We start from the raw sequence: 16,995 nt of genomic DNA on the forward strand, positions 1-16,995 counted from the left end.
CCGCACGCTGTAATTAAGTAGAACGTATACTGCTAGTTTACTAAGAGCACCCTTGCAGACTTTACAGCCGCCAAAGTGTCGGTCTAGTTTTTGTTTCTCCTTCAGAATAAAGCAAAAGTTCAGTTCTTATAACCTCACACGACCCAGGTCTTCCGCACTGACAAGGGGAGAACCAGGTTCTCTTGCACTTCGTAGAGTCCTTAGGTTTGAACACATGAAGCTTTCCTGCACGGTGGGGACTTTCTCCCGTTAATGAAATGTGCTTCCAATCTGATAAAACTCACGTTTGTGCCACTTCAGAATTTATTACAAAACTCTTCAAAATGTGCTAATTTGTCACTGAGCAGATGAAACACTGAGTATAACAGGAAAACTACACCTAATTAGTCATGTAAAATCCTAACCAATAATAGCTTCTAAAATAGAGTGATTTCCTCATAAAACACAAGCAGGAAAAAGTTGCCATGAGCTTAACTGTATTCACATTGCACAGCTAGAACTCATGCAATATGCATATTCATAAACACTTTTCTTGAAAAACGGTGTCTTATAGGTAAATAATCTATTCATTATTTGCATATATTTCACCGCACAAATCACTGTAGCAAATGGAAAACATATTTTAAATTACTTCCAGTATTTCACATTCAGCCAGATGCGCAGATCCAGTATAACTGTCAGCAGCGGCAGCCAAGTGAAGAGAATTTCTTACGACTAATTAGACAGAATCGGCGCACAGCAAAGAGCTGACGAAATCCGACAGGGCTTACTCGCTACTCCTGAAGCAAGGCCGTAGAGCAGTCCTCCCGCCTCCGACTGCTGAGGGAAAACGTGCGCTCCCGGAGGCGGCGGCTTTTCTTGTCTGATGAAGTTATACAATAAGGTTTTCACAAGTTTGCTGGTGTATGGAAGACTACACAAGAAGAAAAAATAAGAAAGTCAAACTCATATATATGGGAGTCATCTGATTTTGTATAACGACAAATATAACCTATAGAATCTATGACTATAAAGGGATTAGCATAATTCAAAGAGATCTAGCATTGTCACATGATGGTGAAGACCGTGGGCTTTGAGATAAGACTTGAGGCCTAATTCTGGCTTCCCCCTCACCACGCCAAAAGTCACAGGTCAAATCACTTCGACTCTTGGGCTACAGTTACCTTACTTGTAATCTGCATGACAGGTGAGATATTATCAATTCAGTGTATAAAACAGTACCTGGCACTTGAAGGGAGGGAGTAACATAGGAGCAGTGGGGAAAAGCACACAACTTAAAAAGTAATGCTATGAAAGAATACACTTTTTAAGTATGACATTATTCAATTTTTGCATAAATACAAAAAATCTATACATAGGTATACAGAATTTTCTTTAGTTTGTTTTGTTTTTTTTTTTTTTTTTTTGGAGGAAGATTAGCCCTCAGCTAACTACTGCCAGTCCTCCTCTTTTTGCTGAGGAAGCCTGGCTCTGAGCTAACATTCGTGCCCATCTTCCTCTAGTTTATACGTGGGACGCCTACCACAGCATGGCTGCCAAGCAGAGCCATGTCCGCACCCGGGATCCGAACCAGCGAACCCCGGGCCGCCGAGAAGCGGAACGTGCGAACTTAACTGCTGCGCCACCGGGCCGGTCCCCGCAATACAGAATTTTTTTAATGTTAATATTCTTTGCTCTTAAGTAATGGAATGAGAGGAGAAGGGAGAGGAAATAGGTGAAATGGGATATGTGCCCCCAAACTGGTGATAAGTCAATTCCTGCGATCTAGAGAAAACTTTTTAACACTCTTGAGCCAAAGCGCAGACCCTTTCCCTATTACCAGTGATTCTCAAGTATGTTCCAAAGAGCCCTTAGGGGTTCTGTGAATGTGCCACAGACACAATCAAGGCAGCAAGAATGACATGAAAAAGACAAAGCTCCCAATTCCCTGAGAACTTTAATCAAAGCTATTTGCATTTGTTTTCCATTCTAAACTTCTGTGAAGATTGTGTCAACAGAAGCTGTGTGTGTGTGCATGTGCATGCATGGAAGTGAGTGTGTGTATTTAATATTTGTCCCTTCCCATCCTCACCCAGTAGGAGACTGTAAGCTTCTGCTCAGGAGCACAGCCCCACATGCTAACACATGCCTGGCACATGGTTAGCACATGATAAATATCTGTTGGCTAAACGCAAGTAGGAACAGTCAGTTGAGAGGCTGGGGAAGCAGTCCAAACACATGGTGACGGGGGCAGAGATTATTTCAATGAGACTGTAGTTTCAGTGGGACTGCTGAGAAGGAAAGGATATAAAAATAATTTCAATGAACAAATGTGACTGGATAAGTCCTTAGAGAATGATGCAGAAGGAAGAAGACAGATGACTTCAAAGTTTCAATTCTACAAAGAAACCACTAGGGAAGGTAATGAAGCTGGGGGACAAGGGGCAGGAGGAACAGATAGTTTGGACAGGAAAACAGAATTTGGTTCCGTACATGTTGGGTTTTAAGCGCTGACAGAGCAACTGGAAGAAATGTGTGGTTGGAGATATGGGACAATACTAAGGTAAGCAGACAAGACCAGAAATACAGATTTACACAATAAAAAAACACACAAATTTAAAACAGAAACATACCATCGACCTTGCATCAAATACTTGTGACTGATGCTCTGTCGCAAAACTTCCTTGTGGAAGAGTTGGCAGGAAAGGAAAACAACCATGGTTGATACGGCTTCTACTGATATCTCATATGTGATATCTCTGGAGAAAGAGGAAAACAAAACAGAAGAATGACCATTTTGGAAGATTAAGGTACTGCTCTTTTCTAACCAAACTACACATTTAAAAACTCAAATATTCAACGTTTCTTGTTATAAAAAAATACTAATATGTTTAACATAAAAATTATAAGTCAAGCCAAAATACGAAACCATTTCCCAGTCATTAGCTCTTGTACTTGGGTCACGTGTCCCATTACTTGGCTAATTTCCAGTTCTCATCTCGTACTGAATGACAAGTCTATTAGTGTATAATGGAAATAGTTACCAGCAGTGCTCTGCTTCAAAGATCCACTCTAAAGCCCTTAGGTTCATCCCTGTCTAGTCATAATGCAGAAACAAATATTCAGATTATAAAACTGAAGGGAAGACACAGTGTAGGGAAGAAAACAATGCCTTTTCGAGTTGAAAATCGCTTTACAATAAGAACAGTGGTATACCCTGGATCTTCTATCTCCAGTGTCCACTTTCTCAAGGCCAACTCTGCATGTTCAGCAAAATATGAACAGTAAACAAATTATTCTTGTTTTATTAAGCATATTTCTGTTACGAAGGATTACTCTTTTCCTCCCCAGATCATTAACCTCTTTTAGAAAACAAACCTTAGATCAAATAAAAAGGAAACAAAGTCTTGGCTGAGCAGGGAGCACAAACAGGATAAATGCATCAAGAAATCTTCAGTTATTGCAAAAGTTTAAACACAATTATCATGGGGAAAAGTAACATGTTAGACCAGGAAAGTGGAAATCTCAACAACACAGCAAAAAGACTAACAGCTCCAAAAGAATATCAAAATATTTTTACAGAACTGAAATATTAATGGAAAGCCCAAAGAAAAATACTTAACGTCCACTTAAATGAGGCTCAAACAAATTAAAGAAGACTTCATCCTAGGCCTGGGCAAACTTAAATTCTCCCAGCTATTTTAAGGAGTTATTGCTGATAGAAAAATCATTTAAAAACAAAGTATACGAAACAAACACAAAGGCCCAAGTAATTGATCTTATTATATAATGAATAAATCTCAGTAATACTCAGAAATACGACTTTTAAAGTACTGTAAAACAACTCTCTCTCCTGAAATTTCCATAATTATTGTTGTAAATATTAACTACATAAAATGCAATTCTTGTATCTGTTCTTATCTCTTGAGTTGAATGAAAGACAAACCTGACGTGTCATGTTATGATTCATTAATTCTTCATTAATGCTGATTTGGGTACTTGGAACCCAAAACATTTTACATGTATTCATACAGCCTGTGTCTGTCAGGAATCCATACTCTGTAGTCAATTCGCTAGGCTTCTCAGTTGAGTTAAGGCTTAACCAAATCCTGAAGAACAAGCATCTTGCCACAGGGTAGAGCTTATAGTCAGGTGATCACCTCTAATACATTCATTAATGTCATTGCATCAATAAGAAAGAATCAACTGCACCAGTTTACAATTTAACACCTGATTCCATGTCCCAGATCAGAAAGGAATTGTTTCAGTTAGTTTAAACTGAAAACTACGACTATTAATAAATAGTACGTCTTACAACCTCGGGGAAAAAAGTGTATATTTAGAAAAGAGGGTTATTCTCCTTCAAAATTAATTGGGTCAAACAAAATCAGAAGCTGGGGAACAGGAAAAGTGTTAACCCTTGGATCTTCCTCTCTTGCCACAGAACTCTGTGAAGCTGTAGGGTGAAGAGCAGACGGTTTGATGTTGGGAGGTAGGGAAAGCTCATAGCACATAAGAATATTCACTCAACATGACATTAAGTTTCATACCAAGCTAAAAATCCATTCCCCAGAAGTCCTAAAGAGAACTAAGTGATTCCTCCTGTGTGCTTCATAGGCCTACAGATGAAAATTCCATCAAATTGTTTACGACATTGTATTTGTTGAATGATACATGAACTGAAGTACAAAGAATTTACTCTTACTATGTCTAGATAGGCATTATGCAATATGTTGACATCCATCAACAGATAGGGCTCTAGCCTTTATGGAGCTTACAATTTAGTGAAGAAAAGAGAATTCAAATAAAAATTACTCCAAAAAGGCCATAAAGAAAAAGAGCAAGTAACAAGAAGAAAGGATTTTGGGGACCTGATTTGAACTGTGGGATCAAAAGAAAACTCCTCTAAAAAAGTAGCATTAAGTTAAGACCTAAAGTAAGAGTGGCATTTATTTGCAGCCAAGTCTTTCTTACTAGAACACATGAGATGCCAGCTAGAGATCCTTTCATTTTTTCAATGTTGTTTGTATTCCCAACTCTAGTACATAATAGGCACTCAATGGATAAATGATGAACAGACAGAGGGATATTTACTGCTCTGATTTTGATTGGAACTGATTGACTGGGACTTCCTGAATAGATTCATCAGCATAATATACAAGGCATACATAACTTAAAATAGCAAAAAAGGAAGAAATATGTTGAGGTCATGTAATACACGATCGTAATACAAAAGGAACACTCACTGCAACAAAAATGTAAAGGGAATTTCATGAGAGAAGGATCCAGGGTGCTGTTGGTTGACTGAGAGGATATCTTCTATTCATCTTGCTGACAAGCATCCATTTATTAGCATTTATTAGTATTAATAAACAACTAATAAAGCACTAATAAAACACTAATAAACAACACACAGGATGATCTGAATGGAATGACTTAATACTATGAAGACAATTCTATGCACATTAATCTTAAAGTCAACGCAACCACAACCAATATTCTCATTGCACTTTTTTCAGGAACTTCATAAACTGACTCTTAAAATTTTTATGAAAGAATAAACACATAACTAAGTGAACCCTGAAAATGAAGAGTGAAGAGAGGGACTTTCCCTACCAGATATGAAGCCACGCTATACAGCTGTAGTAATAAAACAGCGTGGTATGTGCACCCACACAAAAACAGACAAACCAATGGAACTCAACTGAGAACAGAATGTACAGCTCAGCCCTAGGTATATATGGAAACAACATACAATAAAGATGGATCCACAAATCAATGGAGAACAGACTGTACAGAAGATGGTGCTGGGAAAAACCTGGCTTATTTCATAAAGAAAAATAACGATAGAGTCCTACCTTACAACATACTTAAAGACCTACCATAGATGAATTAAAGACTTGGATGTGAATGGTAAAACTAAAGTTAACAGAATAAAATGTACAATAATAATGTTTGTAACACAAGCACAAGAAAAAACTTCTAAAATAAAAGCCTAAGAGCACAAACCATAAAGCCAAAAAAAAGTGTTTAATTACATCAAAATTAAGGATTATTGCTCAACAAATGAAACCTTGAACAAAGTTAACAGGCAGATGATAGACTGAAAGAAGAACAAGGGACTAATATCTAGAATATTACAAGCAACTCCTGCAAAAAAGGCAAGAACTCTGCTAGAAGAAAAGACCAAAAGATATAAACAATGTTTAAAACAATGTGGTATTCCTTTATGCCCCAGAAAATGTAAAGTATTGGCAGTTATACGATGATATATAAACCCTCATGTACTGCTGATGGGAATATTAACCAACACAGTCATTTTAGAGGACAACCCATGACCCAGTATATGTATATATGCCAAAGAAAACTTCACAGAAATATGTCTGACGACTGTGGTAGGCAACCTCTAAGATGACCCCCAATAACCCTGCTTCCTGATAGTTGTAATTGCCTCCCCTTCAGCGTAGGCTGGATCTAGCGACTAGCTTCTAACAAAGAGAATACAGTAAAAGTGAGAGGATGCCACTTCTGAGAGATTATCTTATATAAAGACAATGGCTTGTGTTGGGTGCCCTCTCTCGCTCTTCTATATGCTTTCTCTGAGGGAAGCCAACTGCCTCTGACATATGGAGAAGTCCATCAGACAAAGAACTAAGGGGAGGCCTCCAGTCAACAGCCAGTGAGGAACTGAGGCCCTCAGTCCAACAACCCTAAAAGAATGGAATCCCACCAACAGCCAAAGAAGAAATCTAGGAAGCAGGTCCTCCCCAGCTGAGGCTTCAGATGAGACCACAGCCCCAGCCATAAGCTCAACTACAACCTCCTAAGACACTTGAGTCAGAGGCACCAAGCTACACTATACCCAGATACTTGATCCTAAAAAACTGTAAAACAATGTTTTAAACAGCTAAGTTCTAGGGTAATCTACCATGGAGTAATGGATAAATAACAAAAACATTTGTTATTTGTGGTACTGCAAAGTTGGAGGCAGTCCAGGTGTCCATCACTGAGGAAGTGGATAAGTAAAACGTAGTGGCTACACACAATGGAGCAGTTTTAACAGTGACAGACTAGATGTCCATTTAGCATCACAGTTAACTTTCTTTCCTTTTTTTTTTTTTTGAGGAAGACTGGCCCTGGGCTAATGTCTGTGGCCAATCTTCCTCTTTTTTTTCTCCCCAAAGCCTCAGTACATAGTTGTATATCCCAGTTGTAGGTTCTTCTAGTTTCTCTATGTGGGATGCCACCGCAGCATGGTTTGATGAGCACTGCTAGGTCGGCGCCCAGGATCCAAACTGGTGAACCCTGGGCAGCCGAAGCCAAGCACACGAACTTAACCACTCTGCCAAAGGGCTGGCCCCACAGGTAACTCTTAAAAATAGTTCTGAGAGGAAAAAGTAAAGAACAGAATGAGTTCTACAACATATTTCTATTTATGTAAATTAAAAATGCATGTACACATAAGAATAACATTTTGTACTAATGCATATAAAAATACAAGTATTAACACATTAAAATGGCTGTTTACAAGAAAGCAAAGGAGTAAGGAATGGGGATAAATGGGAATAAGTAAGTGGATTAATATTAAACAGAGGAAGGGATGGGCCTCACGTGAACCAAGGATGAGCGTGGCCTCTGAACTGAAAAATGTGAATGACTCAACCCTATGCCTGATGTGTCCAAAATCAGAGATTGTGGCACAAAGTGGGGCATAAAAGGCTGAGGGCGTAGTGAAGTGGAGAAATGCATAAACTAATCCAGGAGACAAAAAGTACATGCAATAAATTGTCTAGTTGGGACATTATGAGGACCTCAATTAAAACAATGACAAGAGGAATGAAAAAGAGGGATTGGATTTGAATGACATTTAACAAAATAAAACTAATAGCACTCAGTGACGAACTGGATGCTTAAAGTGGGTGAGAAAGACTAAGGTTTCTAAATTTAGAACTCAGAGATAGTGATGTCGTCAACCTAAATAAAGAACAAAGGAAACGGAAAATCACTTTACACATATAGTCAACCGATGCTCATTATTCATGGATTCTGTATTTGTGAATTCAGCTATTCACTAAAATTTATTTGTAACTCCAAAAATTAGCATTCACTGCAAGTTGATATGATCTACATGATTTTCTAATTTGCACCAAAGAAATCACCAAAGAAAATTTTATGACCCAAAATAGCTAACGATTACAAATGAATTCACAGATAGATGATAAAGTATACTACGTCAAAGATCATGAAGTCAAAGTCTGCATTTTTCTAGTGTCACTGGGGAACAGGAGATAATAACTGCATAGCAAAGCTTCACCTAAAATCGACTATCCAGATACAATATTATGCCTGGAACTTTCTTAAAAATAATCTGAGAAATGGGGGGAAGGTGCTTTCGGATAAGCGTATAGTTGAAACAAGAGCAGCCATGAACTGATAATTACTGAAGCTGGGTGATAAGCATGTGGGGGTCATTATTCTCTCTATATTTATATGCTTAAAATTTTACATAAGTTTAAAATACAAAATTAAAAATTGACAACTTACGATGTGACCATAGACCACAGTTTGGTGAAGACAGGGACCTCTCATTCCTGGCCCCTACCATATTTCCTGGCAAATAATAGGTACTTAACAAGTACTAATTGAAATGAATGAACCATAGGGAATTCTACATTTAAGAAATGCAATTTGCTAAAGTCATCTGCTTTGAGAAGTTGGATATGCTGCCATTAGCAAATCACCACAAACGTAGTGGCTTAAAACAGCACAAATTCATTATCCTGCAGTTCTCTAGCTGCAGCACAGGTCTCATGGTTAAAATCAAGGCGTCAGCAAGCTGCGTCCCATTCCGGAGGCTCTAGGGAAGAACGCATTCCTGCCCTGTGGCTTGTCGGAAGGATTCATCTCCTCGTAGTTGCAGGACCCAGTCCCCATTTTCTTGCTGGCTGTAAGCTGAGGGCACTTTCCAGTGTCTTGAGGTCACCTCATTCTTTGACTTATGGATCCCTTCCTTCATTTTCAAAGCCAGCAATGGCTTTCATGACTCCTTCTGTCACATCTCCCTGATCCACTCTTCTGGTTTCCTCTTCTACCTTTAAGGACTCACGTGATTAAATTGGACCCACTAGGATGAGAGAGAACAATCTCCCCATCAAAGGGTCCTTAATTTTAATCACATCTAAAAAATCTTTTTGACATGTAAAGTGACATATTCACAGAGTCCAGGGATCAGAATGTGGACATTCTTGGGCACAGAAGGACATTATTCTGCCTACTACTAGTAGCCAATAAGAATCAGATCTATGTACTAATTTTAATTATTCCAAAAATCTCCCTTACTAGCCAACACGAAAATATTACTCATACTAGTAGTTATACTAATCTACCACGTTTGAGGGGAGAGGTGGTAGGGAGAGATGTAATGTTCAAATACTGTAAATGGATTAAAATAGGCTCCAACAAATTGACTGGGTAAAATAAATAATTTAAGTACACAATGAAACACTGCTTCAAATGACATAGCAAAGGTATAAATAATAGAAATGGCTACAACAGAAATTTTTTTGCAAAGGTGTCAATTTAATTTCCAACTTTCATTGTCTGAAGACAGTGCTTACAGCCACAAAGCAGAAGAAGATTTAAGTACACAGAGTGACAAATATTCAAAAAATAACCAACCAATAGTCGATCACCCCACTTAGAATAAAACGCAGGGTCCTTAACCTAGCCTCTAAGACACTCTGCCATTTTTTTTTTTAAAGATTGTCTCCTGAGTTAACAACTGTTGCCAATCTTTTTTTTTTGTTATTGCTTTTTCCCCCCAAATACCCCCAGTACATAGTTTTATATTTTAGTTGTGGGTCCTTCTAGCTGTGGCTGTGGATGCCGCCTCAACGTGGCCTGACGAGTGGTGCCATGTCCGCGTCCAGGATCCGAACTGGTGAAACCCTAGGTCGTTGAAGCGGAGCACACAAACTTTAACCACTCGGCCACTGGGCCAGCCCCCCTCTGCGACTTCTGACCAACCATCCTACCTCATCTATCACTCACCCATCCTTGCTCATTCAGCTCTAGCTCTACTGGCCTACTTAGCGGTCCCTGGATACACCAAGCATGCGCCCACCACAGGGTCTTGCATCTGCTGTTCCCTCTGCTTGGAATGCTCTCCTATCAGACAGCAACAGGACTCCCTCTCCGACTTCACGTGGGTTTCTATTAAAATGGCCACTTCACAAGGAGCCTTCCCTTACAATCTCAGCTAAAATACCACCACATTACTACTCTTTTTTCCATTGCACTTATCACATTCTAACATTATATATTAATTTATTGACTGTCCTACCCCACCCACAACTAAAATCTACATCTTATTCACTATTGTAGGCCTAGCATCTGAAACAGTGGCTCGCGATAAGCACACACATACTTGTTTATGAATAGTCTCTTCTACCTGCTTGTAGGCACAATGAAGAGTTAATATTATTCGGGGTTTACCAAAAACAAGAAAAATACATCCATTCATGTACAAATTTTACATGACAAAAAATACCCGAAACTCCTAGCTTCCAAACGCTATTCCATGATTTAGTGTTCTGCATAGAAACTCACTAGACTCCTGGGGCCAAAGTAACAGAACTAGTAGCAACGGCAAAAATAATTACTCAACATACCCTCATTGAATCCATTTTCTATCGTAAGTGATGCTGAAGCTGACTGATGTTTTTAAAAGTCAGCTTCAAAATAAGGAACCCAAATTTGAGCTCTGCTCACAAGGAAAAAATGATGTAAACAGAAAAACCTCTGAAATAGCCATTTAACTAGTACATTTTAAAGACAGACAGGGGTAAAATGCAACTATCCATCAATTACCACTTCCTAGTTACCACGCTCCCACACATCTCCCAAGTCTACGTGAGGGCTCTAGATCCTCCACCCCCATCTGCAAACTGCTTGGCTAACTTATACTCATCATTCAAGACTTTGGACCAGTTTTACCTCCTCCAGAAAACCTACCTTGACCAACCAAGCAGGTTAATGGCATTCCCATAATATATTCTGAACACCACTATTATAATGCTTTTCATACTCTACAGCCTACATAACACAAGAAAATAAACATTTGCTGAAAAATTTTTAAAATTCAACTAACTTAAAACTAGCATTTAAAAACGCAACTAATGCGGAGAAAAAGGAACCCTCATACACTGCTGGTGGGAATGCAAACTGGTGCAGCCACTATGGAAAACAGTATGGAGATTCCTCAAAAAATTAAAAATAGAACTACCATACGATCCAGCCATCCCACTACTGGGTATTTATCCAAAGAGCTTGAGGTCAGCAATCCCAAAAGTCCTATGCACCCCAATGTTTATTGCAGCACTGTTTACAATAGCCAAGACGTGAAAGCAACCTAAGTGTCCAGCAACAGACGAATGGATAAAGAAGATGTGGTACATATATACAATGGAATACTACTCAGCGGCAAAACAGAACAAAATCATTCCATTTGCAATAACATGGATGGACCTTGAGAGAATTATGTTAAGTGAAATAAGCCAGCGAGAGAAGGATAATCTGTGTATGACTCCACTCATATGAGGAATTTAAAATTATGGACTAAGAACAGTTTAGTGGATACCAGGGGAAAGGTGGGGTGGGGGGTGGCACAAAGGGTGAAGTGGTGCACCTACAACATGACTGACAAACATTAATGTATAACTGAAATTTCACAAGATTGTAACCTATCAATAACTCAATAAAAAAACAAAACAAATAAAAAAATTAAAATTTAAATTTAAAAAATAGAAACACAACTAATATTAGAAAATGAAAAAATGTAATAAAACACAGCTTATATATTAATTTATAGAACCACATAACATTTAAAGCGATCACAGGAGTTGAGGCTACCACGTTTCCAGCAGTAATGGACAGGAGATTCACAAGAATCTTCCTGATGAAGTCAACAGAAATCATGAGGGAGGGTCTGGAAGAGCACTTCCTAAAAGCACCGAAGAGCTAGTAAAACACTGAAGAATTACAAGGCCCAGATTCAAAGCACTAGGAAAATCTAGACATGTCAGCCTGACATCAGGAATTGCTTTGGCCCGAGGATGTTTCCTGATCCATAAGACACAGGTGGGAATTTGAGCAGAGCTTTTAAGAGGGGTGACAGTCCAGGGAACAAACACTTGACACCCAGGCTGCAAGCCCAGGTAACCACCCCCGGCACACAGGGTGGAGATCCTCAAAGGGATTGTCATGATGGAAGTAAGGGGGAGCAGCAAGTGGATCAAGTCTTTCATGGACTACAACCCAGCTTTAAGTTGCCTGGGTGGCCAGAAAATTTCAGCCCTGAAACTGAATTAGGAAGAATCCCAGGCACTCAACAGAAAAAAGAGGAAATCCTCTCTGAACAAAGATAAAATCACGCTAGCTATCAAACTGATTCTACAACTTTACAAATACAAAAACTAGCAAACAATCAAAAACAGGCAAATAGATGAGATTACATGACCAAGAGCCACCATACACCCACAAAATAAACAAAACTCTCTCAATAATAATAATAATAATAATTACCAACACATCCATGCCTACTATACTTATGGGATAAAACCCAAATTTTTCAAATCAAAAATTTCCCAAGGACCTGTAAACTATATAAACTAATACAGCAGATCTTAAAAAAAAATAAGTTCTAGAAAAAAATTTCTAGAACTGAACAATAGCCAAATTTAAAAACTCAATCAAAAAAAAAAAGAATAAAAAGAAAGAACAAAAAAAACCCTCATTGAATGGGTTTAAAAGCAGATTTGACCCAGCTGAAGAGAGATTTAGTAACTTGGACATTAAGTCACAAGAAATTACTCAGAATTAAGTACAGAGAGACAATAGGATGATGTTGACAGGCCTTTGCTTCCAGTTTGGGGCTATTATGAATAAAGCTTTATAAACATTTGCATACAAGTCATTTGTAGACAGATATTTTCATTTCTCTTAGGTAAATACCTGAAAGTAATATTGCAGGATGAGAGAAGAGGTGAATATTTGACTTCATAAGAAAGTGTCAAACCTTTTCTCAAAGTGTTTGTACCATTTTATACTCCCACAGCAATATTTTTAATACAGATTTTATTTTTTAGAGCACTCTTTAGAGCAGGTTCTTAGCAAAATTGAGCAGAAAGTACAGAGAATTCCCATATAACTCCTGCCACACATATGCACAGCCTCCTCCAGAGTAGCATCTTTGTTAAAAATGATGAACCAATATTTGACACATCATTAAAGTCCATAACTTACATAAGGGTTCACTATTGCTGTTATATGTTGTATAAATTTTGACACATCTAATAACATGTATCCATGATTACAGTATCGTACGAAACAGTTTCACTATCCTAAAAATCCCCTGTGCTCTATCTACTCATCCCTCCCTCCTCCAAAAACTTTGGCAACCTCTGAGCTTTTTACTGTCTCCACAGTTTTACCTTTTACGAAATGTCATATAGTTGGAATAATACAGTATGTAGTCTTTTCAGGTGGTTTCTTTACCCACAGCAATTTTTGAACGTTCCACTTGCTCCACATCCTCACCAACATTTGGTACTATCAGTCTTCTTAATTTTAGCTATTCTAGTGGTGTGTAGTGATAGCTCATTATGCCTTTAATTTGCATTTTTCTGATTAATCACATTAAATATCTTTTAATGTGCTTATTGGCCATTTATATATCTTTTTTGTGAAGTATCAATTTCAATCGTTTGTCCATTTTTAATTGGGCTATTTGCCTATTTTTAAATTGTAAGAGATCTTTATATATTCAAGAATAAAGTCTTTTTGTCAGCTATATGTTTGGCAGACATCTCCCTTCTGCGATTTGACTATTCATTTTCTGAAGTGTCTCCTGATAAGGCAAAACTTTTGTTTTTAAAGAAGTTTAACTTATCAAGTTTTTCTTTTATGGTTATTGCTTTCTGTGTCCTAAGTTATCTTTGCCTAAGCCACAGTTATGTATATTTTCCTAATTTCTGTGTTATATGTGAAGGTCGGGATCCAAGTTTTTTTGTTTTGATTTGTTTTTCTTTTCCAGAAAAGAAAATGGCTCCAGCTTTTCCAGAGCCATTAGCTGAAAAAGGCTTTCCCTCCTCAACTGAATTATTTGGCTGATTTTCTCAAAAACCAACTGACAATGGAAGTGTAGATCTGTTTCTTGACTCCCTATTCTGATCCACTGATTTTTCTATATTAATGTCAATATCATGAAAATTGTAGCTTTACAGTACATCAAGTGATTTAGTATAAGTATTCCATTTGTTCTTAATAGTTTTTGGATAGTCTAGGTTCTTTGCATTTCTATATATATTTTAGAATCAGCTTGTCAATTTCTACCAAAAAAACAAGCAAACCCTATTATCGATGTGATGAACTGAATCTGTAGAGCAACTTGGGAAATACTGACATTTAACTGTGTTGAGTGTTCCAGATCCTGAACTGGATATATGTCTACATCTAGGTCTTTAATTTCACTGAGCAATGTTTTATACTTGGCAATATATAAGTTGTGAACATATTTGTTGAATTCACTGTTTCATGTTTTTCAGATTGTTTTAAAATGGAATTTTTAATTTTATTTTCCAATTGTTTGCTGCTACTATATGATTTTTTTTAAGATTTTATTTTTCCTTTGTTATTTTTAAAAAAATTTTCCTTCTTCTCCCTAAAGCCCCCCAGTACATAGTTCTGTATTTTAGTTGTGGGTCCTCCTAGTTGTGGCATGTGGGACGTCGTCTCAGCATGGCTTGATGAGCAGTGCTAGGTCCAAGCCCAGGATCCAAACTGGTGAAACCCTGGGTTGCCAAAGCAGAGTGCATAAACTTAACCACTCAGGAACGGGTCTGGCCCTGCTAGTATATGATTTTTTTATAACCATCTTGCAATCTGCACCCTGTTAAACTCACTTTTCAGTTCAAAAAGCTTTTATATATTCCTTAAGGTTTTAATGCAAACAATCATATTGCCAGCAAATAAGGATAGTTTTACTTCTTCTTTTCCAATCTCTATGCCTTTTATTTCTTTACTTTGCTTTATTGCACTGGCTAGGGCCTCGAATACAATAATGAATACAAATGCTGAAAGACAACATCCTTGACTTGTTCCTAATCACAGATGAGAGAAAGCTTAGTTTCTCACCATTAAGTGAGATGTTAGCTGTAGGGGTTTTTTGTGTTTGTTTTTTTTTTCACTGACCAGAATATATTTTTATTGTCATAATCAAAAAGTGGGATATAACATAATTTGCTTTAAAAAAAAACACAGAATATATCCTTCCAAGTTAGTATTAGTAGACATACTTCATTATATTTTTTTCCTAATTTGTCACCAGTGTATTTTTTTTGAGTTCATGATAGTTTACATCATTGTGAAATTTCAGTTTTACATTATTTCTTATCTGTCAGCACATCTTCACTCCCTGTGCCCACCCCCACTCCAACCCCCTTCCCCTGGTAACCACTGAACTGTTTTCTTTGTCCATGTCCTTGTTTATATTCCACATATGAGTGAAATCATATGTTGTCTTTCTCACACTGGCTTATTTTGCTAAGCATAATTCCCTCCAGGTCTTTCCATGTTGTTACAAATGGAATTTGTCTTTTTTTCTGGCTGAGCAGTATTCCATTGTATATATATACCACATCTTCTTTATCCAATCATCACTTGATGGGCACTTGGGTTGCTTCCATGTCTTGGTTATTGTGAAGAGTGCTGCTATGAACATAGGGGTGCATGTTATTTTGGGTTGTTGATTTCAAATTCTTTGGGTAGATACCCAGTAGTGGGATAGCTGGGTCATATGGTAGTTCTATTTTTAGTTTTTGAGGAATCTCCATGCTGTTTTCCATAGTGGCTGCACCAGTTTGCATTCACATCAGCAGTGTATGAGGGTTCCCTTTTCTCCAGACCCTCTCCAACATTTGCTATTTTTAGGCTTAGTGATTATAGCCATTTTAACATACGTAAGGTGGTATCTTCATGTAGTTTTGATTTGCATGTCCGTGATGATTAGTGATGTTGAACATCTTTTCACGTGTCTATTGGCCATCTGTATATCTTCCTTGGAAAAATGTCTGTTCATATCCTCTGCCCATTTTTCGATCAGGCTGTTTTTTTGTTGTTCAGTTGTGTGAGCTCTTTATATATTATGGAGATTAACCCCTTATTGGATATATGATTTGTAAAAATTTTCTCCCAGTTGGTGGGTTTTTTGGTTTTGATCCTAGTTTCTTTTGCCTTGCACAAGCTCTTTAGTCTGATGAAACTTCTCCTTGTTTATTTTGTCTTTTGTTTCCCTTGTCTGAGAAGACATGGTATTTGAAAAGATCCTTTTTAGTTCAATGTCAAAGAGCATACTACCAATATTATCTTCCAGGAGTTTTATGGTTTCAGGACTTATCTTCAATTCTTTGATCTATTTTGAGTTTGTTTTTGTGTATGGCGTGAGACAATGGTCTACTTTCATTCTTTTGCATGTGGCTGTCCAGTTACCCAAACCCCATTAATTGAAGAGACTGTCTTTTCTCCATTGTATGCTCTTGGCACCTTTGTCAAAGATTAGCTGTCCATAGATGTATGGTTTGATTTCTGGGCTTTCAGTTCTGTTCCATTGCTCTGTGTGCCTGTTTTTGTACCAGTACCATGCTGTTTTGATCGCTATGGCTTTGTAGTACACTTCGAAGTCAGGGATTGTGATGCCTCCAGCTTTGTTCTTTTTTCTCAGTACTGCTTTAGTAATTTAGGATCTTTGGTTGCCCCATATGACTTTTAGTATTCTTTGCTCTATTTCCATGAAGAACGTCATTGGGATTCTGAGTGGGATTGCGCTGAATGTGTAGATTGCTTTGGGTAGTCTGGACATGTTAACTACGTTTATTGTTCCAATCCATGTGCATGGAATCTCCTTCCATCTCTTTATGTAATTATCTGTTTCTTTCAATAATGTCTTATAGTTTTCATTGT

General features: G+C 37.7%; 1 protein-coding gene across 19 annotated transcripts in view; it reads right to left on the minus strand.

Moving 5' to 3' along the window:
- The window catches only part of DYM (dymeclin), a 359,236-nt gene that overhangs the window by 250,071 nt on the left and 92,170 nt on the right, over positions 1-16,995 (minus strand). For all 19 annotated transcript variants that reach the window (XM_070630144.1, XM_070630138.1, XM_070630148.1 and 16 more), the window contains 2 exons: positions 2,613-2,738; positions 771-913 (listed from right to left, as the gene is read on the minus strand). In XM_070630144.1, the coding sequence (XP_070486245.1) occupies positions 771-913; positions 2,613-2,738 (269 nt within the window). The remainder of the gene's footprint in view (positions 1-770; positions 914-2,612; positions 2,739-16,995) is intronic.

This window comes from Equus przewalskii, chromosome 7, assembly GCF_037783145.1.
Source record: "Equus przewalskii isolate Varuska chromosome 7, EquPr2, whole genome shotgun sequence".
In the NCBI taxonomy this organism is placed as follows: domain Eukaryota; kingdom Metazoa; phylum Chordata; class Mammalia; order Perissodactyla; family Equidae; genus Equus; species Equus przewalskii.